Genomic DNA, 21683 nt, shown 5'->3' on the forward strand with positions numbered 1-21683 from the left:
TCAAAGCGGGGGGTCTGTTGGAGTACACAAGCAAACCCGCTTCATCAAAATCTGCAAGGAGCCGTTTGGGACAACTAATGTTCAAATGTCGAAACACTGAAAACAAACCAAAGAGAAAAGGGTTCACTAGAAATGTTCAGTTATTATTAGAACTTATAAAAAATGTGAACGAATGGGGACTTTAACCTTATAGAAGTATATTTTTACAATACAACGGCAGTTTCCTATCAATTCCAAAGGCTTTTTAAGGAATCCGAACCACAAAAGGACCATTCATATACATTTGTATGTCATTGAATTAGTCATTTAGAAAGATTTCATATCTCAGGAATCCTGTATCAATGTAACCTCGGTTTCTTGTCAACAACATCTTTCTAACGTGCCTCGAAAAAAGAAAACAAAGGAGAAAGGTGTTGATGAATTTAAGTGAACTGTTCTTTATACAACAGCGAAACTATATCAAACCATACTCTTTAAGCTAAAACCTTACTATTTAAAAAGACTTCCACATACAGCAGGCAAGCTACTATTCTGTGCAAGTCTCATGTATTCAAAAGGTTTTTAGATAGATATAATACAAATGTTTTGGAAGTAGTGAGCATACAAAATGAGACTTGAATTATATTGTACAGGTTGTGAACGAGTGATAAAGATGTGCTGTTGTCAAAGGAGGCATGTAACTCATCAAGAATGTTAAGGTTCGTGATTCATTGTTCACTCTGGGGCAACATTTATTTTATAATCCAAGGTTACATGGGAGGAGTTATTGATTTTCAAATGGTTATTTTATGGGAGTACTTCAATAACTTTCACTTCATGAACTCAACCTGACATTTCTATTAATTTAAAGCTGGTTATTGGTTGGTAGGTAAAGGTAATATAAAATGGATGCTCTCAGGGAACTTAAATGGGAGCAGATTACATTGTGTCTTGTATTTAGGGGAGATATTTGGTAAAGGTTATTTTGTTTCATTTTTTTCTGTGACCATTTCAGCACAATACATATTTTTCAGTAAACGCGCTATCTGCGGTAAACCCTAAACCTAGCAGTTCATGTTTTTCACCCGTACATGAATCGACTGTGTATATGTCATACTCTCCCCCAGTTTCCACTGGGTCCGTCTGCGTCACGGCTGCGACGCGTCACGGCTGCGACGCGGTTTTGGTCTAGCGCCATAACCCACCGGACGCGTCCCAGAAGCATTTCAATAGCGTAGCGTCGTGCGTGCAGGCTCGCAGTTTTGTTATTGATTTGGGTTTAATTTGGGTATTAATTAACTTTAAAACATTAATATGTAGTTGTTACCTTCCACTCCACAAACTGCAGCGACTAAAAACCAGGCCTTGTCCTTTCTGATGTTGTCCTTGTAGTAAGCATTGGTTACATCATATAAAATAGATTGTTTTTCCACTTCCATGATGAAAACCTCGTCGTCCATTGTGCGTATCGTAGTGGAAGTGTTGTGATGAAGGAGGGGGGTCTGCTAAATTAGGATGGGCCTGGCCCGGATGCTCACCTTTCCACTTCCTGTGAGGGGGGGCTGCCTGCCCGACCTTACGTTACAGCTGCGCCGCGGCAAAAATAGGATTCATCCTAATTTTAGAGAAGCGCTGCGCCGAGCCACTTCTGGGACGCGTCTGAGCCGTAACGCGGCGCGTGTGGTTGAATTGCACCCATTGACTAGAGTGGCCGCGATCCTTACGGTACGTCTACACTACAGGCATCAAAAAATCTTGGAGCTGGGCGTGTCTGAAGCTTGGCGATTTTTTGCGAGCAACCAATCACATGAACCTCCCGCCCCCGACATACAAAGCAATAGCAATGTTAAAACGAAGTAAACTGGATATAAACTCTCCAAACAGGCGAAAAAACTATCAGTTTCACCCACTGTCTCTGCCACCTCCCTCCATGCCTGGTTCCTCCGGTTTGTATCCCGGTAAATAGTTCCGGTCGTAAAGAACCGGGTGATTTGCTACCGTAATATCTCGTTTGGAATATGAGGAAATGAACTGCGGTCTGGCTCTCCCAGCTTGCACGCGGTTTGATTGGCTGCGCTTGCACTGGCGGGATTTGCATAAACGGGATTTCATTGGCTGATGCCAAGCATCGAGCCTCAAAAGTTGAACATTGTTCAACTTTTGATGCCGATAGATGCTCGTGATGCTTGCAAAGCCATGCCATGCTCCCCACAATGCAGTTCGGCGAAGATTAAAAATCTTCTACGTCACCCCATTCAAGTGAATGGGCGAAGCGTTGAAAGCATTTTTTGATGCCTGTAGTGTAGACGTACCGTTAGGACCGCCGCGGCGCAGCCGTAATGCGGTGCAGCGCGGCGCAGACGGACCCGGTGGAAACTGGGGGTTACGGGCGCATTACGGCTGCGCCGCGGTGCTCACGCCGATCGCGGCCACTCTAGTCAATGGTGCTATTCCACCACACGCGGCGCGTTACGGCTCATAAGCGTCCCAGAAGCGTCCCAGGGGCGCAGGGCTCCTCTAAGATTACGATGAATCCTATTTTTCTCACGGCGCAGCCGTAACTTAGGCAGGAAGTGGAACGGTCAGAGCATCCGGGCCTGGCCCATCCCCCACATATAGTAATTGTGCAGACCCCCCCTCCTTCATTACAACACCGTCACTACGACACGCACAATGGACGAGGACATTTTCATTCTGGAGGTGGAAAAACACACTATTTTATATGATGTAACCAATGCTTTTTACAAGGACAACATCAGAAAGGACAAGGCCTGGTTTTTAATCGCTGGAGTATATAGCATATAATATATATACACACAAACTAATTTTGCAGACCCTATCCCTCCGTAGTCTTTTAAGTAGGAGGAGAAATGCCAGCGTTCTCCTCCGGTTTACAGGCACTGTGTACATTATAGAATAATTATGATGATAAATGCATTTTTTTACCACTAAAATATAGCAACACATCTTTGATTCATGGTGTTTATAACTAGGATATTATAATTATTATTAACTTTGTCTGTACAAAGTAGCCTGTCCGGGAAATATGCCCAAATCAACAAAAACTGTGAGGCGGCAGGCAAGACGCTCCGCTTCTGAAATGCTTCTGAAACGCGTCCGGTAGGGTATGACGCCGGAGGAGGCCGGACCAAAACCGCGGTGCAGCCGTAACGCACCGCAGACGGTGCGAATCCAGGGGTCTGGGGTCTGGCTCTGAGCTGAGGAAATCCTCAGGATTGAGGGAAGGTGTGTGTGCAATATACCGGCGGACCAGATATAATAGTAATTATAAATGATCCTGCAGGCCGAAATTAAATCCACCAAGGGCCTGATTTGGCCCCCAGGCCTTGAGTTTGACACACATGTGACAAACAATGTGTTGGAGTGCTAGCAAATACAAGCGCAAGTGTTTCATAATGATGTCATTGTGTTAAGGAAGTAAACTACGTAGACCAATCGATGCAAAAGGGAAAACCCCAAAAAGCATAATAGGGCCCCTCTAACCTCTTAGGTCCCACGGACCCGGTTCCGGGGCCGAAATCGCGTTATTTGCAGGAAACAACGTCTAAGGAACCTTAACATTTAATAAACTATGAATATTTTATATCCATATAACGGGGAAAAACTCATTTAACTGATCTTTTTCATTTTTTTTCTTAAAAAAAAACACAATGCTAACAGTGAGCCTGTGAATTAGCCCAGAGCGAAAAATGCTAACCTATTACTGCACCGAAAATCACTCCTAGCTCCCTTATTACTTATCCTAGCTGCACATCCAACACATCGTTTATGACCGTAAAGACACAGAATCTAACCGTGCCCACCTCAACACTGAAAGATACAAACTCGCGACTTTATCAACAAAAACGTACATTAAAACAAGTGGCACTAGGTAGCCCACAATGCTAACAGGGCTTACCTTCGTCTTTGTCTGGTCTAAACTGGTCTTCAATGGCATTAAAACGATAACAACGATGATGTAGTTAATCCATAGGTTAATATCCAATGTGGCTATGTCCCCTTTGAAATGTTCTGATAATCTATAAGCAGTAAAACTGCAATTCCGTTTTAAAAAAGTAGAGCAGGCCATTCCTACGCTCTGTAGCTTCATTGAATGCGGGAATACGCCATCTTCTTTTTTTAACATGAGTCTGTGCGGGACGATTTCCCTTAGATTCTATTGGCTCTAACGATCAGAAAGAGATGTCACATGTCGAAATCAAAGAAGGGGGGCCAGAGATATGTAAAATACACCCAAATGGCCCCAGAAGAGTATTTTTTTTGCTAAATCTGTCTAAAAAGGTCAAATATCACTTGTTTTGCATCAATCTTGATACAGGGTACTTATTATATGTTGTACTTTGGATTCCTAAAGCTTTTAGTCTACTAACCCATCATCCAAGGTTAGTTTTCCACTATAAGTACAACATATATTTTGGACGGACACTATAATTTACAGTTTTTTACCATGTTCAATCTGAATTTTCTTTAAAATAAAAAACATCTATATTGATTCTGACTCTTCTACATCCAACTCACAGGTTTATCATTACTTTGAGAAAAAAGATTATTAATTTAACCCTTTTAGAAGGGACGATATGGTCATTTGTTCTGGGAATGTCATTTTCGAGCCTGAAACCTGAAAAACAGGCTTGGGGCTTCCGGAATGCTATAAACTTTAACACTACACTGTACGTAAACCCCTTGCGCAGACGCACAGTGAGCATAATGCTAGGCTTTTACTGTATATCATTGGGAACATATCGCACAATCATTTCTAAAAAGATGCAACTTTCCTTTTCTGAAAAATGGGCAACAATTTGGCCAACAAATTAAAAGTTGTTGGAGCAGGAAGATATGTTAGATGTAGGAGGAATAGATTATCAGTAATATAACTTTAGGCAGGCCTTAAATAAGGGTCAATAAACATCATCTCTTCCTCACCTCCTTTTAAAGCGAGCAAACAGTTTCCTAATGGATTCGAAGGTAAGTCCGGAGAAAATATTTCATGCCCTTGAGGCACGAAGTAGCAAAACACAAATATACAGCATCCCAAAAAGAACTCAGACACACTCCGAATATGATTCCAAAGGGAGATGATGCTCCTTTTTAAGATGAATTTACGCTTCAGGAAACACTGAAATTCCAGCAAAGATTCTCATGCATAATGATGTGCAGTAAATAAGTAATTTTAAAAGCAATGATATCTTTGGAGGAGGCTACAACTGAGTTAGCTGCAGCATAACTGATGTTCACATTTAGAAAACATAGTGAGAAAAAAGCCATTATGTTGATACTGCTGTATGACTATTATAAACCTGAACATTTGTTTGATAAATAAAGCAAAGTGTTTGTGTTCTTAGAGTGTTATCCAATAATTACATCCCAAAATCCTCAATTTGGCTCGAGGCACATCCTTAGGACATCTGCTGCAATACTCTTTATAATTTGCACCGCATAATTCAATGCAAAGGATCTTTCAGAATTACCAAAACAGCCCAAAGAAATGTACTCGCAAAAATGTACACGGCGCCGGCATTTGTGCCTGAGCAGTGTTTTGCTTGCGCAGGATAATGAAGCAACATTGAGATTTAATCATCAATATAAATGTCACTGGATTGTGAACTAAGCTGTAGGTAAGACGCAAAGCTGCTATAGAGAAACTCAGCAACAGTAGAATGAGTTCACATGTTTGCAGAAGTTGTGCCTTTGTATGACTCACTCCCTTTTGTCTCTAATGACATGGTATTAGGCTAGTCAATATGCATTCACAGAACACAGAACCTGTATTCGTGTTAAGAAATAACCACTAAAGCAACAAAAAAAGCTTTGGAATGACCTCAGAACTTCTCAACACGATTCATGCTCACCTAACCAAAAGAACAACATCATTATAATTTAATCAAAATTAATCATATTATTCATATGGTGTGGCCCAATCATCAATACCTAATATTGCAGGTGAATTAAAAATATCAAACATCCCCTTGAAAGAGATGAATATTTGATAAAACCACAAGCACCTTATGAAAACTCAGTTTTCTCTCAAAGAACTATAAGCTGCTCAAACTAATAACACATTGTTTCCATCGCTCACTTTCTAACGCACTAGTTACAAAAATATCTGGTTGAAAGATGAAGAAAACTCTGCTGCTTCTCTCCCTCTGTCTTTCTCACTCTAAGTCCTTCTCTTTCTCCCTCCTCCCGTGGTGTCACAGTCCATATGGTGCTGCAACACTGTTGGTCTCCTGTGGCCACACTTCCCACGATGCATCTGTGGCTCTGGGCTCTCTGAGGGAGCTGATAGGCTGGGAGGACTGTGGTATTGACCAGTTATCTCCTGGTGTGAGGTCAGCTCAGTGCAGCAGCGGAGTGTGTCCAGACAAAACACACCACTGACTTATAGTCTACTGTGCGTTCCACCAATCAATCCTCCATTTTTCTATCGTTACCATTGACTCCACAGAGAATACATATGCTCTTCTGTGTGCCATTAAACATTTTCTTCTTTAAACTTCTGTCAGATTGATACATTTCTCTCATTTTTGTTCAAACCACGCACAGTCCGACATTTATCTTGACAGTTGCTTCAAGGTAAATGAAGACGTCCTATTTAGAAAATCTCTTCAAGGACCCTTAGAGACACATTTATTCTCTTTTGAGGGCAACTTTATAATTATTCCTCTCTCTTCTGTATTAGTGTGTTGTATGGCCCTGAGCTCTCTTCCCTTGTCTGTGTCCATGCAGAGAAAACAGAGCTTAGCCCAGATCAATCCCATTGAGTCGGACTCCTTTCACCAGCCAGGGATCAATAATGCCTGTTTCATGTTCCCCTGCAATATCCACGTGTGCACACACACACACACAAGCAGTTTAAAGACATGCCTATGAGAACAGACCCACCCCTTTAGAGTTGACCTATCGGCCTATTGGCTAACTTGCTCCCCAGGGGATACAGAAGTTCATTATGACAGGCTTTCCATTGCTAAAGGTCTGTATTGGTTAGAGATGGCAAATCCGGATCCTTTTATGGACTTGGAGTCTTTTGAGTCAGTCATTGAAGAGATCCGGATCATCCGAGTCATTTGAGTCATATGAGTCAGCATCACCAAGACAGTAGAAATCCTACCGGTGAAACCGAAAAGTTGTTGCATTTCACGAGCATATTAAACTGACGTTATATTAACCTCCGCTACACAGTGCCTTTTGCTTTAATAAAAAATGTTGATCACAAAAAAAAAGGATTATTTTGGGATTTGGCGAATCTGAGTCTGCTGTTGACTCGTGCATGACGACGAGTCTGCTGGATCTCTGAATCTGCTGCTATACGGTTACGGCTCTGAGTCCGCACGAGTCTGCTATGTTTTGCACAGTGAGTCAGGATTTGCGAATCTCTGAGTCTGCTGTTGACTCGTGCATAATATAGCCCGGCTGCCGCGGCTCTGAGTCCCCACGAGTCTGCATCAAGTTTCACTGATCCGCGTCCCCTCCCCTGAGCCAAACGATAACTTCTGGAAGCTATCCTACTTGCTAAAGCATAGGCAGATGGACTGGGGTACGTTGTAATGTTATTTTACATGTTATAAAGAGAGTAGCGAGTGACGCAATTGATAGTTTTAATGTGTAAGTAACACCAGGTGTAGGACTCAAAGGACTCGGGTTAATGGAGAGGGGAGACTCGTCACGACCAGCTCATTTTTAGGATCCGGTTTAATGATCCGGATGAATCAGGACTCGCCCATCTCTAGTATTGGTCCTTTGCTGCAAAGTGCAGCATTTACAACAAATGATTACATTAACAGTTCGATACCAAGGCTTCGAAACACACAGAATTTAAAAGTATACAGTATGCACCTGAAAAAGCTATACATGTGCAATATACAATATGGCTGGTGAATGTGTGAATGCAGATGTTTAGGAATCAATGAACAGGGTTGGAAGGGCTACAAGTGTTGAGCTATGCTCGGCATCATCATACGTGCTGGACAGAAACAAGACTTACCTACTGGAGCTGCTGAGATCATTGGTAAATTGGTAAAGGAAATTGTCTTCCTTGAGTTTTTTGTTTTTTAGTTGCAATTGGCAGCCTTCATTATCTGTCACATCGAAAAGTTTATTTATAAATCTGGAAACTGAAATAAGATATTTAAAACTTAAAACACATCTTTTCTATAGCCTACCTAATTTTTGGCCAAATCTTTTTATTGGGTTTCTTAATAACAGGGACATTAAAAGATTGATACCCCTCTTATGTGTAGTATAATTATGATGCTAACAAAAGCACATTGTTAGCTTAGCTAGAACTTCTAGCTTAGCACACAGACAGGAAGCAAGGGGGAAACAGCTAGCCTGGCACCATTAAAAAAAGAAAGTATATTTAAAAAAAATCAGCTGTTATGTTGCCCGTTTCTAATCCATACAACATTTTCAAAACAACATCTGCACAGAACCCATAAATCAACTTAAAATGTTGTATGAATTAAACTAACAAGATATAACATGTAGTGGAAGGGTTAGGGTTAGGGCTAAGTTAAGCTAACCAGCTAATGAATTTGGCTGTATAGTAAGTGTACAGACGTGCAGTTAAATCACCTTTTTCATCTCACTCATAGCAAGAAGCATAAGCATATTTCCCAACATGTTTGAACTTAGTCATAAGATTAACTTGATTTCCTGTTTAATGTCACCAGTCCAGCACAGTATGGATCAAGCCCACAATCACAGTGTAATAAAGCATTTGAAGGGAATGCTTTGCTCCTCAAACTCACCTTGCCTGGAGTACTCATCAGCCTCGTGGTGGACAAGATCAGTCACACAGCCGCCATAGTGCAGCCTCTGCTCATGGTCGAAGGCCTTGAGCGTCTCGCTGGAGCTGTAGGACTTCTGGGTAGGCACACGACACTCATCTGTGTCCAGCGACGAGGTGTTGTACTGGGAGTCTTTGGAGCAGCGACCCCTGGTCAGGGAGCGGTTCCTCCGATCCTTCAGATCCATGTCGTGGTTTAGTTGGGGGTAGGGATGCAAGGAGAAGAGATGGAAGTGAAGGAAGAGGAGGAAGTGGTGGGGGAGATGGAGGGGCCTCCTAGCGGGCCTCCGTAATGTCAATCTCCACTTCAGTCACCTGGAAAACAGAGGAAGAGAGAGGGAGAGAGTGGAAAAGAAAGCAAAGAGGTTGTTACAACATTAATGGATGCACTGCTGTGACTCACTCTTGCTTTGCACTCCCCGGAGAATCTATAGAGAAAGTTAGGTAAGAGGGAGCGCAGCGAGTGGACATTTGAGCAACCAGGCAAATATACATCACATCGGAGTATTGATGCGGGATAAGTAAGGCTATTGTGGGGAGAAACAGAGCTACCAGTGCTGTGGTCCACAGAGATAGTCGACCATCGACCGGGCTGAGGAAAAATGGTCAGCATACATTTGAAATCTACGACACAAACGCCATCCAGTCATCTTAAACGGATGTCAGCCACGCATTACTACAGACACATCAAAATGGGCAAAGACGATGAAAAGAAAAAGCAGAGAATGGAGAAAGTGGGAGGAAATCCGAGAGGAAAGAAGGATGGAATGATGGGAAGAGTGATGGCAGATTATCAACACTGGAAAAAGGTAAAGAGCAGGAAACTAAGAAGGAAAAGCAGCCGGATGCAACAGGAAGGATGGAAGAAGTAGAGAAATGACTTGAGGGCATTGCTAGTCTCTCCCTCATTATCAGAGTGAGAATGAATCCCGCTCCCTTAGAGGCTGGAAGGGATAATCAAACACAGCCAGACGCACATACACCCAAACACACACAACACAGAAACAAACACGTTCAATAGCACGTGTACATTACAGGTGGAGGTACCCGTGCTGAGATAAAAGCATTACCCGGTCCTGACTCAGCTTGTTACACTCCTTGTACACAGCTACACACATATATCTTCTATATGCCTCATCTGTCCACTGCTGTTGCATCACATCCCGCCCAATTCTAATCCATTCAAATGTTATACTTGTGGATGCAGATTATACATGATTAAGATGCTAATACAGCATGATACTAGCGCGGCGGCCGTGAGCAACGCATTACATTAGCAGCTAAAGATCAAAGTGCAACAATACAACAACCAGTAGTAATTGACAGGAATGCTTCCAGCAGCTGCCTGCATGGGATATTTATGGTAATAAATAGGTCACCCATGTTTCTATCGCTTCGGGCCGAGGAAAGTCTGGTCCACCCACTGCATTACAGCGTACTGTAGCATTGCATTTTCATCAAAATATCTCTCAGTCTCGACACAGTCTTTATTGATGTCAGACTGGGGCATTTCTAAAGAATGGGCACCATTTGATTCAGAATATGTGATGTAACTAATTGCATGCTGGGACGGAGTTAGAATGAGACAGGAAAAACATAGGAGAGAGGAGGAAACAAAATGTGAATCAATCTATTCAATGAGGGCTAATTTCAAAATGCTTAGAAGGTAGTATTGAAAAGTGCCCCGCTATGTCCATTGATTAACAGTAGGTATTAACTCTCATAAAGGGCTCATTATGCACCGGCATCCATCACACAAGCTATTAGGAGTTCAAACTTAATGTGTTTGCACCTTGAATGGAGGGCGAGGAAATATACAGGGCCACTGGCTCTGAACATGTTTGGGACATTCTGACTGGCATTATGCTAATGATAGGGCTTTGTGAGTTTGCGCGAGTGTGTGCACTTTATGTTTGGTAAATAGAATAGAGGTGAGTGTTATGATAACATTTCAGATAAACTGCCTTCAAAAGAGGTTGTGTTTTATTGTGTTCAGGAGAAGATTTTGGCTCTTTTCTGAAATGTTCCAAAATGTCGTATGTCGAAGTACATTTTTGGCGGATGTTATGTGAATATTGTGTAAATTAAGTTCTCTAGATTTGGGATTTATATTAATATTTCTAAAATATTTCTGAGGAAAATGTGGATATTTCCAACATAATTATTTTTGACCTTTATCATTTGGCATACCAGATAGCCAGCTTGATACAGCCTAACTAACGGGTAGCCTCTGTAGCTTCTAGAAACAAACTTGGCATCCATGTAGCCATTGCCTGACAGCTGTGTTATATATATTGTTCACAAGACTTGTATGTTGTGACCACAAGCTCACACAATCCATTTTAGGCAGCATTTGATACAACTCTTTGTGGTTTAAACACAGACCTTCTTATTAGTCAAGTTTGACATAAGGAGGATAGCATTGCAAGAGTTAGCATGGGGAAGCAGGTAGCCTGGCTTCTTGCTGAGTTAGATATTTGAGTTACACTACTGAGTGGAACAGTGGCTTGATCATAGGAGACATCAGGATTGTGTGGTATTTCCTATAAATAGTTGCCAAGCCTTTATCCCTGACAACTTATTCTAGCTCTGTATTTAGTGCACAGATCAAAAAGTAATGATAATAACCAACAACCTTACAAGGCTGATAATATTGAACTATATAAATACATACTCATAATATTGCCCTTTTATTGTGAAAAATAGTTAACAGGTGTGTATGGCAATGACAGTAGAAGGACTTGAGTAATAGTTTGCGGGTTTAAAGTAAGTTGAGTAGAAGGAGAAAAAAAAGAATGAGAGATATGTGTCGAAAGTGAAGAAAGCCAAGGGGTCAATTAGGAATCGAGAACACATATCAATCACCTTCCACCCACGCAAGAGTTGTCTTCAAGGTCGTAGAAGCACACACACACCAAACTTTTGTGTTAATTACTCCGGTGGCAGCTGCCTAACCCCCCATAGTCGTCGCACTGTGGTAGATTATCTCATTTATCAGAGGTATAATGATTTATATCATTATGACTCATGATCTCATGGTATGCTACCAGTCAGTAACACAGATACATGCATATTCATAAAAAAAACACCACACAGGACTTGGCACCCACATGAACCTGTAGCTTTCATGACAGTCCACAAAGGGTGGTTAGACGAAGGAGAGAATAGACACATGTGTGCGACCGTGAAGTGACCATGAAATCCAGCCTGAATGAGAAATGTAATTGGAAGACGACAGGGAGGGTGGATAATTCATTTTCGAAATTACAGAGGTGAAGTTTGGCACAGATAATGACCTTACGACTGCAAATAAGAGCTTGGGAAGAAAAATATGGAAAATGACACAATGCAATTCCACTGTAACTAGAAATCACACCCAGTTAATAGGAAGCTAATGACATCAATGGATTAGCGAGCATCAAACAAGATGAATTCCCCATCACTGATGTTTGATGTTTGAGATTGATTGATTGATTGGATTGGACTTGAAATACTGCTTTTACAGTAGTTGATTTTTTGTTTTCCATTAACACCAGTACTTACATTAAAGTGGACCAGTCATGTTATATTTGAAACATATATTGTAGGGCCATACCTATATAAAACATGTCTGTGAAGTTTTTTTTTCAAAATACCAAACAGATCACCCATTGTTGCAATCCCTCATACTGCTCATACCCCTGTTTTGCAGCCCTGTTAGAGAAACGCGGATTTTGGGTCCTTAGCTTGAAAAAAATAAATAAGAGAAGGCGAAGCTAATGCCTGATCAGAATTCTACTGGAGATAAAGTTAAATTCTGCTGTGATAAACACCATCCTGTTTAAACCACGTCAAGGATTATTTCTGAAACAGTATGGAGCTCAAATGCTTTTTCTCTTGCGGGTTTATCACAAGGTGAGTTCCTTTTTTAATTTCCTGCTTTTTAAACACATGTGCTCTACAGTACATGTTAGCTCTGAGTGTTAGTGAGGCTTGCTAATGAAAACGAAGACGTCCAAAACACGTCAGGCATTGTTTCTGATAGCAACTTTCTGTGGGTCCGCCGACGTCACCTCGGATAGACACGTCAGTTCGGATGGAAATCTGTATCCGCTCGTTGTACACCCGTTTTTAAAAGATTTGGGTACGGGGGAAAAGAGAGAGGGTTTTATTTTCTGATGCTGCGTGAGTTCCCTTTACGCACCGGGGACTCATATTTATGTATAAAACACATCACAAAGTGCATTTTGCATGATAGGTCCCCTTTAAGTAAAATGACATGTTAGCTTTTAAGTTTATTTATCAATATCTTGTTTTCACTACAGCTGAAGTTCCTTTTGTTATGGCTTTTCTTTTTATGGCATCTCTCCAATTTTTGCACACGGAACATCGACTGCCCTTTGTGTGTTTAGGGGTCATTATGATTGCTAACAATAAATAATCAGCCATATGCCTCCAATTTATGATCAGGTGGGATTCATCAGTCTTTTCACCTTGGTAAGAGCAGATTTGAATGAATTGTGGGGCAAACGTTGCGCTAACTTGCCTTATTCTTTCTCGGAACAAAAATGTAAGAGAATGTTGCTTCATGAGGTCCATTCCATCACAAAAGCAACAATTGCAATGTACTTTTTTCCTGAAAAAGCCTGTCAAACTCTAGTTGAGGTGACTTATTCAGTCTGTCATCTGTATAGACTAACTTAAAAGTAAAAGATATACTGTCAACCGTCTCTGGAGTCTTTCAGCAGTAGGTGCATTAGTGCATTTATGGTTTTGAAATTGCCTCAGGTGATATGTGTTTTCTTGCATCATGCCTCAAATGTGCCTTCAGAAAGCGCTGCAGAGACAGCCGGCTCTGGGAACATGCTGATCGCAATCGACCTGGCTCGACTGTGCATATTATTTCACTGCATTTGCAATGGTTACATGCGCATTGGCTATAACCCAAAGACAATTAGCTTCAAAGATTCCATCACGCCATCTCATTTATCAAACAAATTAGCGGGGAGGCGGTGTGTGAGTGCTGGAGTAGATGCTGTTTAGGGCATCACACTGTGGGAGGCTTCCTGCCCAGATGACTCCTATTGCAGGACGGGGCAAAAAACAAGGCCAGGTTTACTCTGTATAAGCTACACACTATCCTATTCTTTGACATTTATTAATATAGAAATATTCTGACTGAGCTGGCACAGTTTAAAGCTTTTTTTTTAAGTATTCAGCTCTATGTGCATCATTATCATCTGCAGATTTGCTTTGAATCATTAATTATTAAAGATCCTTTAAACATCAGAAGATAATGGATAGAGCATTTCCTATTATCCTATTCTAAGGTGACATCTTCAAATGTATTTTTTGTTCCAGTCAAAGTTTTAATCCCCCCAAAAGTTGTGTTTTTACCATACGTAAGACAAGGGAAGCAGTTGAGAAGTTTACATTTTGAAAATGTTGCTTGAAAAATGCCCTACACAAAAGAATAATACATAATAAATAGTCCAATATCTAAATGGATCGACTGTTTAATTGCTATGCACTTAATTAATTAAACCTTTACCTGTATGTAAATATGCATCTACCTTCATAGACCTGATAAAATAGAATACACAAATAGGTTTTGCATTTGCAATTCTATCTCGTCTTATCTTATGGTTAGATTAGAAGAGCCTTTAAAGCAGTAATTATCTGGCTCATTTAATTAAATTGTAACCAAACCAAAAGCAACAATCAGCCAACAAGACTGGTGGCTAAAAGCATGATAAAACCCAGCATGAAGCCTTTCCGTCAGAAAATGCATCCACTCTTCCAACACTCTTTGTCAACGGGAGATGAAGTTCTCCATTTGGTGTCTTTTTTCTCTCTCGCCTCTCTTGCCTTTTCTTTTTCTTTAATTTGAAAGGAATTTGAATAGCAAAAGACAGGCTATTGAAAACACAAGGCCACGTTATCACAAAAGACAAAATTGTGGCTCTGAAGTCTTTTGCTCTCAATGTTCTGCTGTTTTCTCTTCCGCTGCTCAAATTAAGTTGTTTACACAGTTTGCTCACAAAGACAAAGAGGGGAGTGACGGAGAGAAACAAAAGCGCAGACGTAGAGAGAGATGTTGCGTGAGAAAATAAAGGGGGACAAACACATTTGTCGCTTAAGACTGGTACTCAATTACATGTAAAAAATAAAAACAAAACCTGCGTTTGTCTTAATTTCAGGAGCAGCATCTCACTCGAGGCGCCCATATTACACACTTCATCAAAGCATCCAATTACATGTTTAGCTTCCCCTTAAGAGCGGCTAATACTTGACATCATATCTTTAAGTGTAAATCCTTATTACCCTGACAAATAATTACTTCTATTCACCAGTGAAACCTTTTTTGAGTGTGCATTCTAAATCAATGTAATTACTTTTAAGACTGTGTGGCAATAATAGCTTTTTGGTCAAATATCTCATTATGCACGATATACTTTCAATTCTGCTGTATGGATATCAATGAGCTGTACCAATGTGTGAAAAATGAGAGACGGCTCATGGAGCTTTACTGTCAGAGGAGGGGCCGGGCATCCTGATTACTTCCTGTTCAGAGATGGAAATGTGCGTGTGTCACATGTATTAGCATATATAAATCATTTGTGTATGTATCCACATCCATGACCTCTATCATTCTCCCCGCCTTGTTCAAAGCTTTGGACCAGGGCTCTGAGTGTGAGACTCCTCTCCGCGAACAGTCATTAATCATGCCTTCGATCTCAGGTATTGGCATTGAAAGTGCACGCACGCACATAGAAATAAACATACTCACACACACACGAGTACACACACAAGGCTAAAGGGTGTCTGTGGGCTGCTTACATGGCTCCAGATCAGCTGGAAACTGCGGCCCTTTCCGGGTCCAAGATGATCTGTGAGCCAACAGCTGAGGGGCGTGCAGGACAGCAAACATTTCATCACTCCCTCTCCCACACACCTCGCCTCATTACCTCCGACACCTCTTTCAGCCAAACAGAAAAAAAAACTCTCACTCATTTGGTTATGATAGGTCGTGGTATTTAGTAGCTGTGTCACTGTTTGCATTTTAGAATGAGATGGCATGCCTTCTTGGTTGGTGACTTTGCGGTGATATTGATGCACAAAAGTCATTTTTTGCGCTAACAAATTTGATAATAGCACCGCAGGGCAGGAACTAAGAAATATTGTTGTTTTTGATAAACCTCCATATTATTATGTAGATTATTCCATTAGTTGTGCACTCCACACATTGTTAGAAATTAGGCAAACATTTTCCATCCCAGATTCTCAAGTCAACTGTGATGGCTTTAAATGTCTCTTTATTCCAAAAACCAGATCATTTCACTTTAATATGATTTAAAACAGATGAAATCAGGACATTTCCATATTCAAGGAGGCTGAAGTCAACATTTTCAGACATTTCATATATATATTTTCATTTAAAAATGACTGAAAAATGGTTTTACTATCAAAAAGTTGCAGATTTCTTTCCTTCATATCCTTCAGATTTTCAGTTGATGTTAATTCATTTTTGTTGAAGCTAGCCGCAACAATACACTACTTCTGAACGCAGTTGTTGTTTTGTGCACCGAATGGTCATATCTTATATTTACAGTGTAAGAAGCAACATAATTTTTTTTCCAACATTCTCAAAGCCAAAATCCCAAGAATATTCACGTAGAACATCAGGCAATCTCTATATTTAAAGACTCTGAAGGCCACATTTTGATATTTTTATTTCATAAAAGTTACTTGAATGATTATCTTTTTATCAAAATAGTTGCAGATTTATTTTCCGTCAAATTCCATTTGGTGATACTAATGCATTTTAAGTTGATTAGTCAATGATTTTTGTTGCAGCTCTAGTCGCAACATTACCGCTTCTGAATGCAGTGTTTGTGTGAAAAAACAGTCATATCTCACATGTGTGAGCCCCTCATTAGCAAGCAAACACAGCAGAAGTCAGTGGTAGACTCAACATATGAGTCTGTGTTTTCCCCGCACTGCCTCACAACCATAAGGTCACTTAAGAAATAAAACAAGACATATGTAATTGTATGTAATTAAACCTATCTCTATTTGGTTTGTTTTAATATGAACTGAAATACAATGAAGCCAATAAACACATTTAGCAGTCAACATAATATTGTATTCATTAAAAAATGTTCCGCGGCAATGTAGATCTTAAGTGGACTTAGTTTCCCTCTCACTGAAGAGTTGTTCTCCTTTGCAGAGTAGGAATGAGAACGAGGGGACGTCCCCTGTGATCAGCCAGGGTGAATGCACTAATTATGAATTATTGTTGAGGCCGTACAAGAGTACGGGATAAAAGTTACACACCAAGGTCTGCGTGTGTGCCTCAGAGTTCTGGTACCTGCAGGGAACGAGATGGATGCATGTCGCCGCCCTGATCAGGAACTGTGAACACACCTCACGCACCTCCCAGTTTCTTCTCCTCTTATCCTGTCACTTGTCAGGATGGAAATGAAGGGAGGGGAAACAATCCACCCCTCTCTCTTCCTTGCACTCGGTGCCTGTGTAATCTCCACACTGGCTGCAGAGTGCCACAGAGCCTCTGTTTATTAGACTAATCCTTAAATCCACATTCTGCAGGCCTCGCAAACGCCTCGCAAAGCTCTAATCTGACTCAAAACAAAGGGATTAGAGACGACAAGGTCCCTCTCTCTGTCTCTCCGTGTCTGCCAGAGTGTCGCGCGGGGTGACGCACACATGTGCACAGGAACATGCCGGCACTGTTGCATGCTCTCTCCCGTCACACCCTTATTTGCTAAAGACCGATCGGTGTGTGTGAACCTTCGCATTCACACGTGCTTCCTGTGAACACAAGCTGGCTGCGACAAGACAGCCAGTTAGAGCCAAGGTGCAAACAAACTGGGTAATTACACATAGCTCAAAAACTCATGGGAGAAATGACGGACAAGATGAGAATGAGCTGTGGGAATGAGACACGGGGCGACAGCGGGGAGGATACAACCGGAATAACTAAACAAACTTGGCTTATATTATAGACACGGCTGCAAAAGCAACAGAGGAGGATACTTTCTTTTACGCAGAAGCGGTGGATGCCAACACTCCACTTTGGGGGCCACAGGCCTGTTACAGTATAAACACAAAGTAAAGCACAAACAAATCAATATTTGTCAAGTATTTATCTGCATTCAAGGGAATTCATATCCACTCTATGACACCAGGAGAATCTTTTCAAAATGTACAGCTCAGTTAAGTTTCTTTACAACACCCTGGGCCCACTTTAGACAGATGCTGCAGCTGCCGGTGGCATACTAGAAACGTATTTAATTCTCTCCTTGTTATTCTCCTTCACACAATTAGAATAACATTTTCTCCCTAATGTGGACAATGACAAATTAACCGCTGAGCATATACTCAATGTTAATGCTAACAAGTAAGTAACATCTAGTTCGTTTAGCAAATTAAGTCACTAAGAAAGTAGGGATCAGTTCACTTTCTGGCTCCTTTTACATATCTTTCAGGTTTACTAGGTTGTCATTTAACGGCAAAACCTTGCATTCTCCTTTTAGTTCCCGTCTGTGTCTGATAACATTATTGGAAACATCAAGACTCATCTTTGCCAGTACTGGCTCTTGCAAATTGTGGCCTGAATGAGATCTACATATAGCCTGACATGTAGTCTAATATGTTCTCCTCTCAGACTTTTATCTAGTGCACTAGTATAAACGCTCTTGCTGTAGTAGAAGTCTGCAGCGACAGGGATTGTTGCCACAGCTTCTGTCACACAATCTGCCATTGTTTGATCATCAGCTGATGATGAGCCAACCCAGCACCTGCCAGCAAAACTTCACTTTAGCAGGTTTCCCTGCCCTTGTTGCTATGAGTATGCAGAATGCCAGCTAGGCCAAATAAATCCTCTGATATCTTAATGATTTGCCAGTGTTAGTGTTATTTTACCTGTGAGGGATAAACAGCTTACATTTTCTTTGAGGTTTTAGTTACGTTTATGCAGTTTGAAGTTGTCAAATTTTGTAGAATAGCATAGGTCAACTTTAATTAATATTCTTTAATGAAAATACAAATGTATTGCCTTTGTAGTAGGCTGCATCAATGTAAAAATAATTAAGTGTTTAAAGAGTCCAAACATTTCAATTTGGTTTGTTACTTCGTGTTCTTTAAAGCTCAAGCTTGATATTTTGGCTGTCACCATATTGCTTTTTTGGAACCAGAAAAAACACGAACAACACTCAAAGACTGATGGAGACAGAAGAAGACCATAAACGTATTAAAATGTAGTTTGGCGAGGTTGTTAATTAAGTAGCAAGTAGAGTCATTTTCTCATAGACTTCTAGACAATTGTTTCACCGGATGAAAGAGTGCAGGTCGAAAGCACCTCACTTTCAGGTTGAGCTTTGATAGCTAGCGTGTGGCTCCATTTCACCTCCTCTATTTGTTTGCCACAATATGAAAAGGCTGCATGTTGGCAATGCAATGAAATAACTCATTGTGTGTGAGAGTCAGCATCTGACCATAGTGTGACACCGTGGCATCATATTGTAAGGGTATGGAGCACATCCATGCTGGGCTGTGCATCTGACAGGAGCGTTAGTGCAGGTGAAGGTCATGTGCAATAAAGAACAGCATGACATTCTACAGATGGATAATGTCAGGAGGGGGGTCACGGAGCGATGCTATCTTTTCTTTTATTCAGCGAAGGGATTCCTGCTCATCCTCATTCAGAGGAATCGGGCGCCTGCTGGTATGTGCGTGCGCTAAAATGGGCATGTGTGAATGTGTGGGCTTTTTCACCTATGCCCTAGGAACTAGCTGTAGCTCAAAGAGTCAGGGCAAACTTTGCTGCAGTACTGCCAGCGAGTTATTAAAACAATCGAGTGCTGACAAGCCCTGCATTCTGTCGCCGAGGGAGAGGGCTAGGGCTTAATAACTCAGTGTCACGCCTTGACATTCTTACCATCTGTCTGGGTAAAATATTCAAATGTGCAATAAATGTCACTGGGGACAGACGGTGACACTGTCTAATTAACACTATGACAGAGGTGACACACTGAGGGCTTTGGCTGGCTTTTACTGTACAACATGCATCGCCTGGGTGTGTGTGTGCATGTGCCATAACTTTTATGCAGAGGCAAAGTGCTGAGGGACACTGTGGCAATTTTTTACAGATATTCTGTCTCTTTAGAGGAAAGGCAGCTATTGTTTAACTTAACAGAAAAGTGTAGCACTAACTAACACACACATTTAAACGTGTAAATGACAGTTACTATAGGCCTATGCAACCCTGGAGCAGAGAATAAATGCCAGAGAAAAGTCATTTTCTCAGGCTCAAATGTCAAATTAGGGGAAGAGAAAAGATTGCAAGACATGTACAGGTGTCTGACGTCAACCCAAGTAGATAAAAAAAAGAGGCAAAGTCAAACTAGTGCAGGTTTGTTTTTATCCCCTTTATGTTCGAGAACAAATCTTAAAATTGATCGTTATAAAACGTTAAGCTGATTGAAAATGCAATTTAAGTAAGCATAACCAAGACAAAGTAGCTGACTGAAAAATGTCTTGCAAATTAAGAAAACCAACCTTAAACATGACATTTAACCATGAAGCCTACATGGGTCTAAGTGAAAGTAGTTAAGTGTGTAGAGTCAAAATAGCAGGCCCTGAGCACTTAACATTTGTGCAGTAAAAGGATAAACATGGGTAGCAACGGGTAGAAAATGGATGTCTCCAGGATGTAGTGCTGTTTTGTCTTAGTTTTTTTTTTAAAGTCCTATTCTGCACAATGGTTAGGCAAGGACATGAAAGAAACACACATTAATGGCTAACACAGCCACTCTAGAAAATCTGTGAGGCTGCAGGCACAGTGCTTGAGATTAATGCTAACGATAGCAAGCTAACGTGCTCACAATTAAAAGATAATGTTGAGATGGAAATAAACTATTATCAGACAATTTCAATGAAAGTTCTTGCCAATATTTTGACAATAAAGTAAATAAAATACTAGAAGTGAACAACTACACTACCAACCGATACATGTACTGTTCATCTTTTCAACAAAGCAAAGCAAAGATTGTGGAAACAACATGAATCCAATCTATCTGCAGTGTTGGATTTCATAGCAGTGTTCCACTTAATAGGTTAACATTTCTGCAGGATTTTGACTTAATTTTAAGACTTGTAAAGACTTTTTTAAAGACAAAAATAAATAAAAAATCTTAAAATCCTGTTTGCTTGCAGTTCAAACTACAGTACACCATTAACCTGTTAAGCCTGTTTTTTAGGTCTCAGGCTCGAAAATGACATGCCCAGAACAAATGACTATATCGTCACTAAGGGGTAAATTAATAATCTTTTTTCTCAAAGCAATAATAAACCTGTGAGTTGGATGTAGGAAAGTCAGAATCAATATAGATGTTTTTATTTTAAAGTAAATTCAGATTGAACATAGTAAAAAAATTAAAATGATTGTTTCCATCCAAACAAAAAAAATTACTTTTAGTGAAAACCACCCTTGAATGATGGGATAGCAGACTAAAAGCTTTAGGAATCCAAACTATAACATATAATAAGTACCCTGTATCAAGATTGATGCAAAACAAGTGACATCTGACCTTTTAGAGAGGTTTATAAAGAAAAAAAACACCTCTGGGGTCATTTGAGTGGATTTTCCATATCTCTGGAACCCATCGGTCGATTTTGATGATTGACACCACTGTTGAATCGTTAGAGCCAATAGAATCGAGGGGAAATTCCTAAATCCATCTAAACATTACTATTGGTGAATGAGTGATGCACAGCCAGCATGCCCAAAACCGGAAGCTCTCATACACTCACGTAGCTCTCAGTCTCATAGCAGCTACGTATATATGGAAACTAGTCTTATTGACATAAATGTTATGATGGATTATCAGTAATCATT

At 40.7% G+C, this 21683-nt stretch overlaps 1 protein-coding gene across 9 annotated transcripts in view; it reads right to left on the reverse strand.

Moving 5' to 3' along the window:
- Window positions 1-21683, reverse strand: part of tenm2a (teneurin transmembrane protein 2a) — a 220585-nt gene that overhangs the window by 158986 nt on the left and 39916 nt on the right. For all 9 annotated transcript variants that reach the window (XM_079671451.1, XM_079671450.1, XM_079671449.1 and 6 more), the window contains exon 2: window positions 8748-9100. In XM_079671451.1, coding sequence (XP_079527577.1) covers window positions 8748-8973 — 226 coding nt within the window. In that variant the 5' untranslated portion in view covers window positions 8974-9100. The remainder of the gene's footprint in view (window positions 1-8747; window positions 9101-21683) is intronic.

This window comes from Notothenia rossii (genome assembly GCF_949606895.1).
Source record: "Notothenia rossii genome assembly, chromosome: 3".
Taxonomy (NCBI): Eukaryota; Metazoa; Chordata; class Actinopteri; order Perciformes; family Nototheniidae; genus Notothenia; species Notothenia rossii.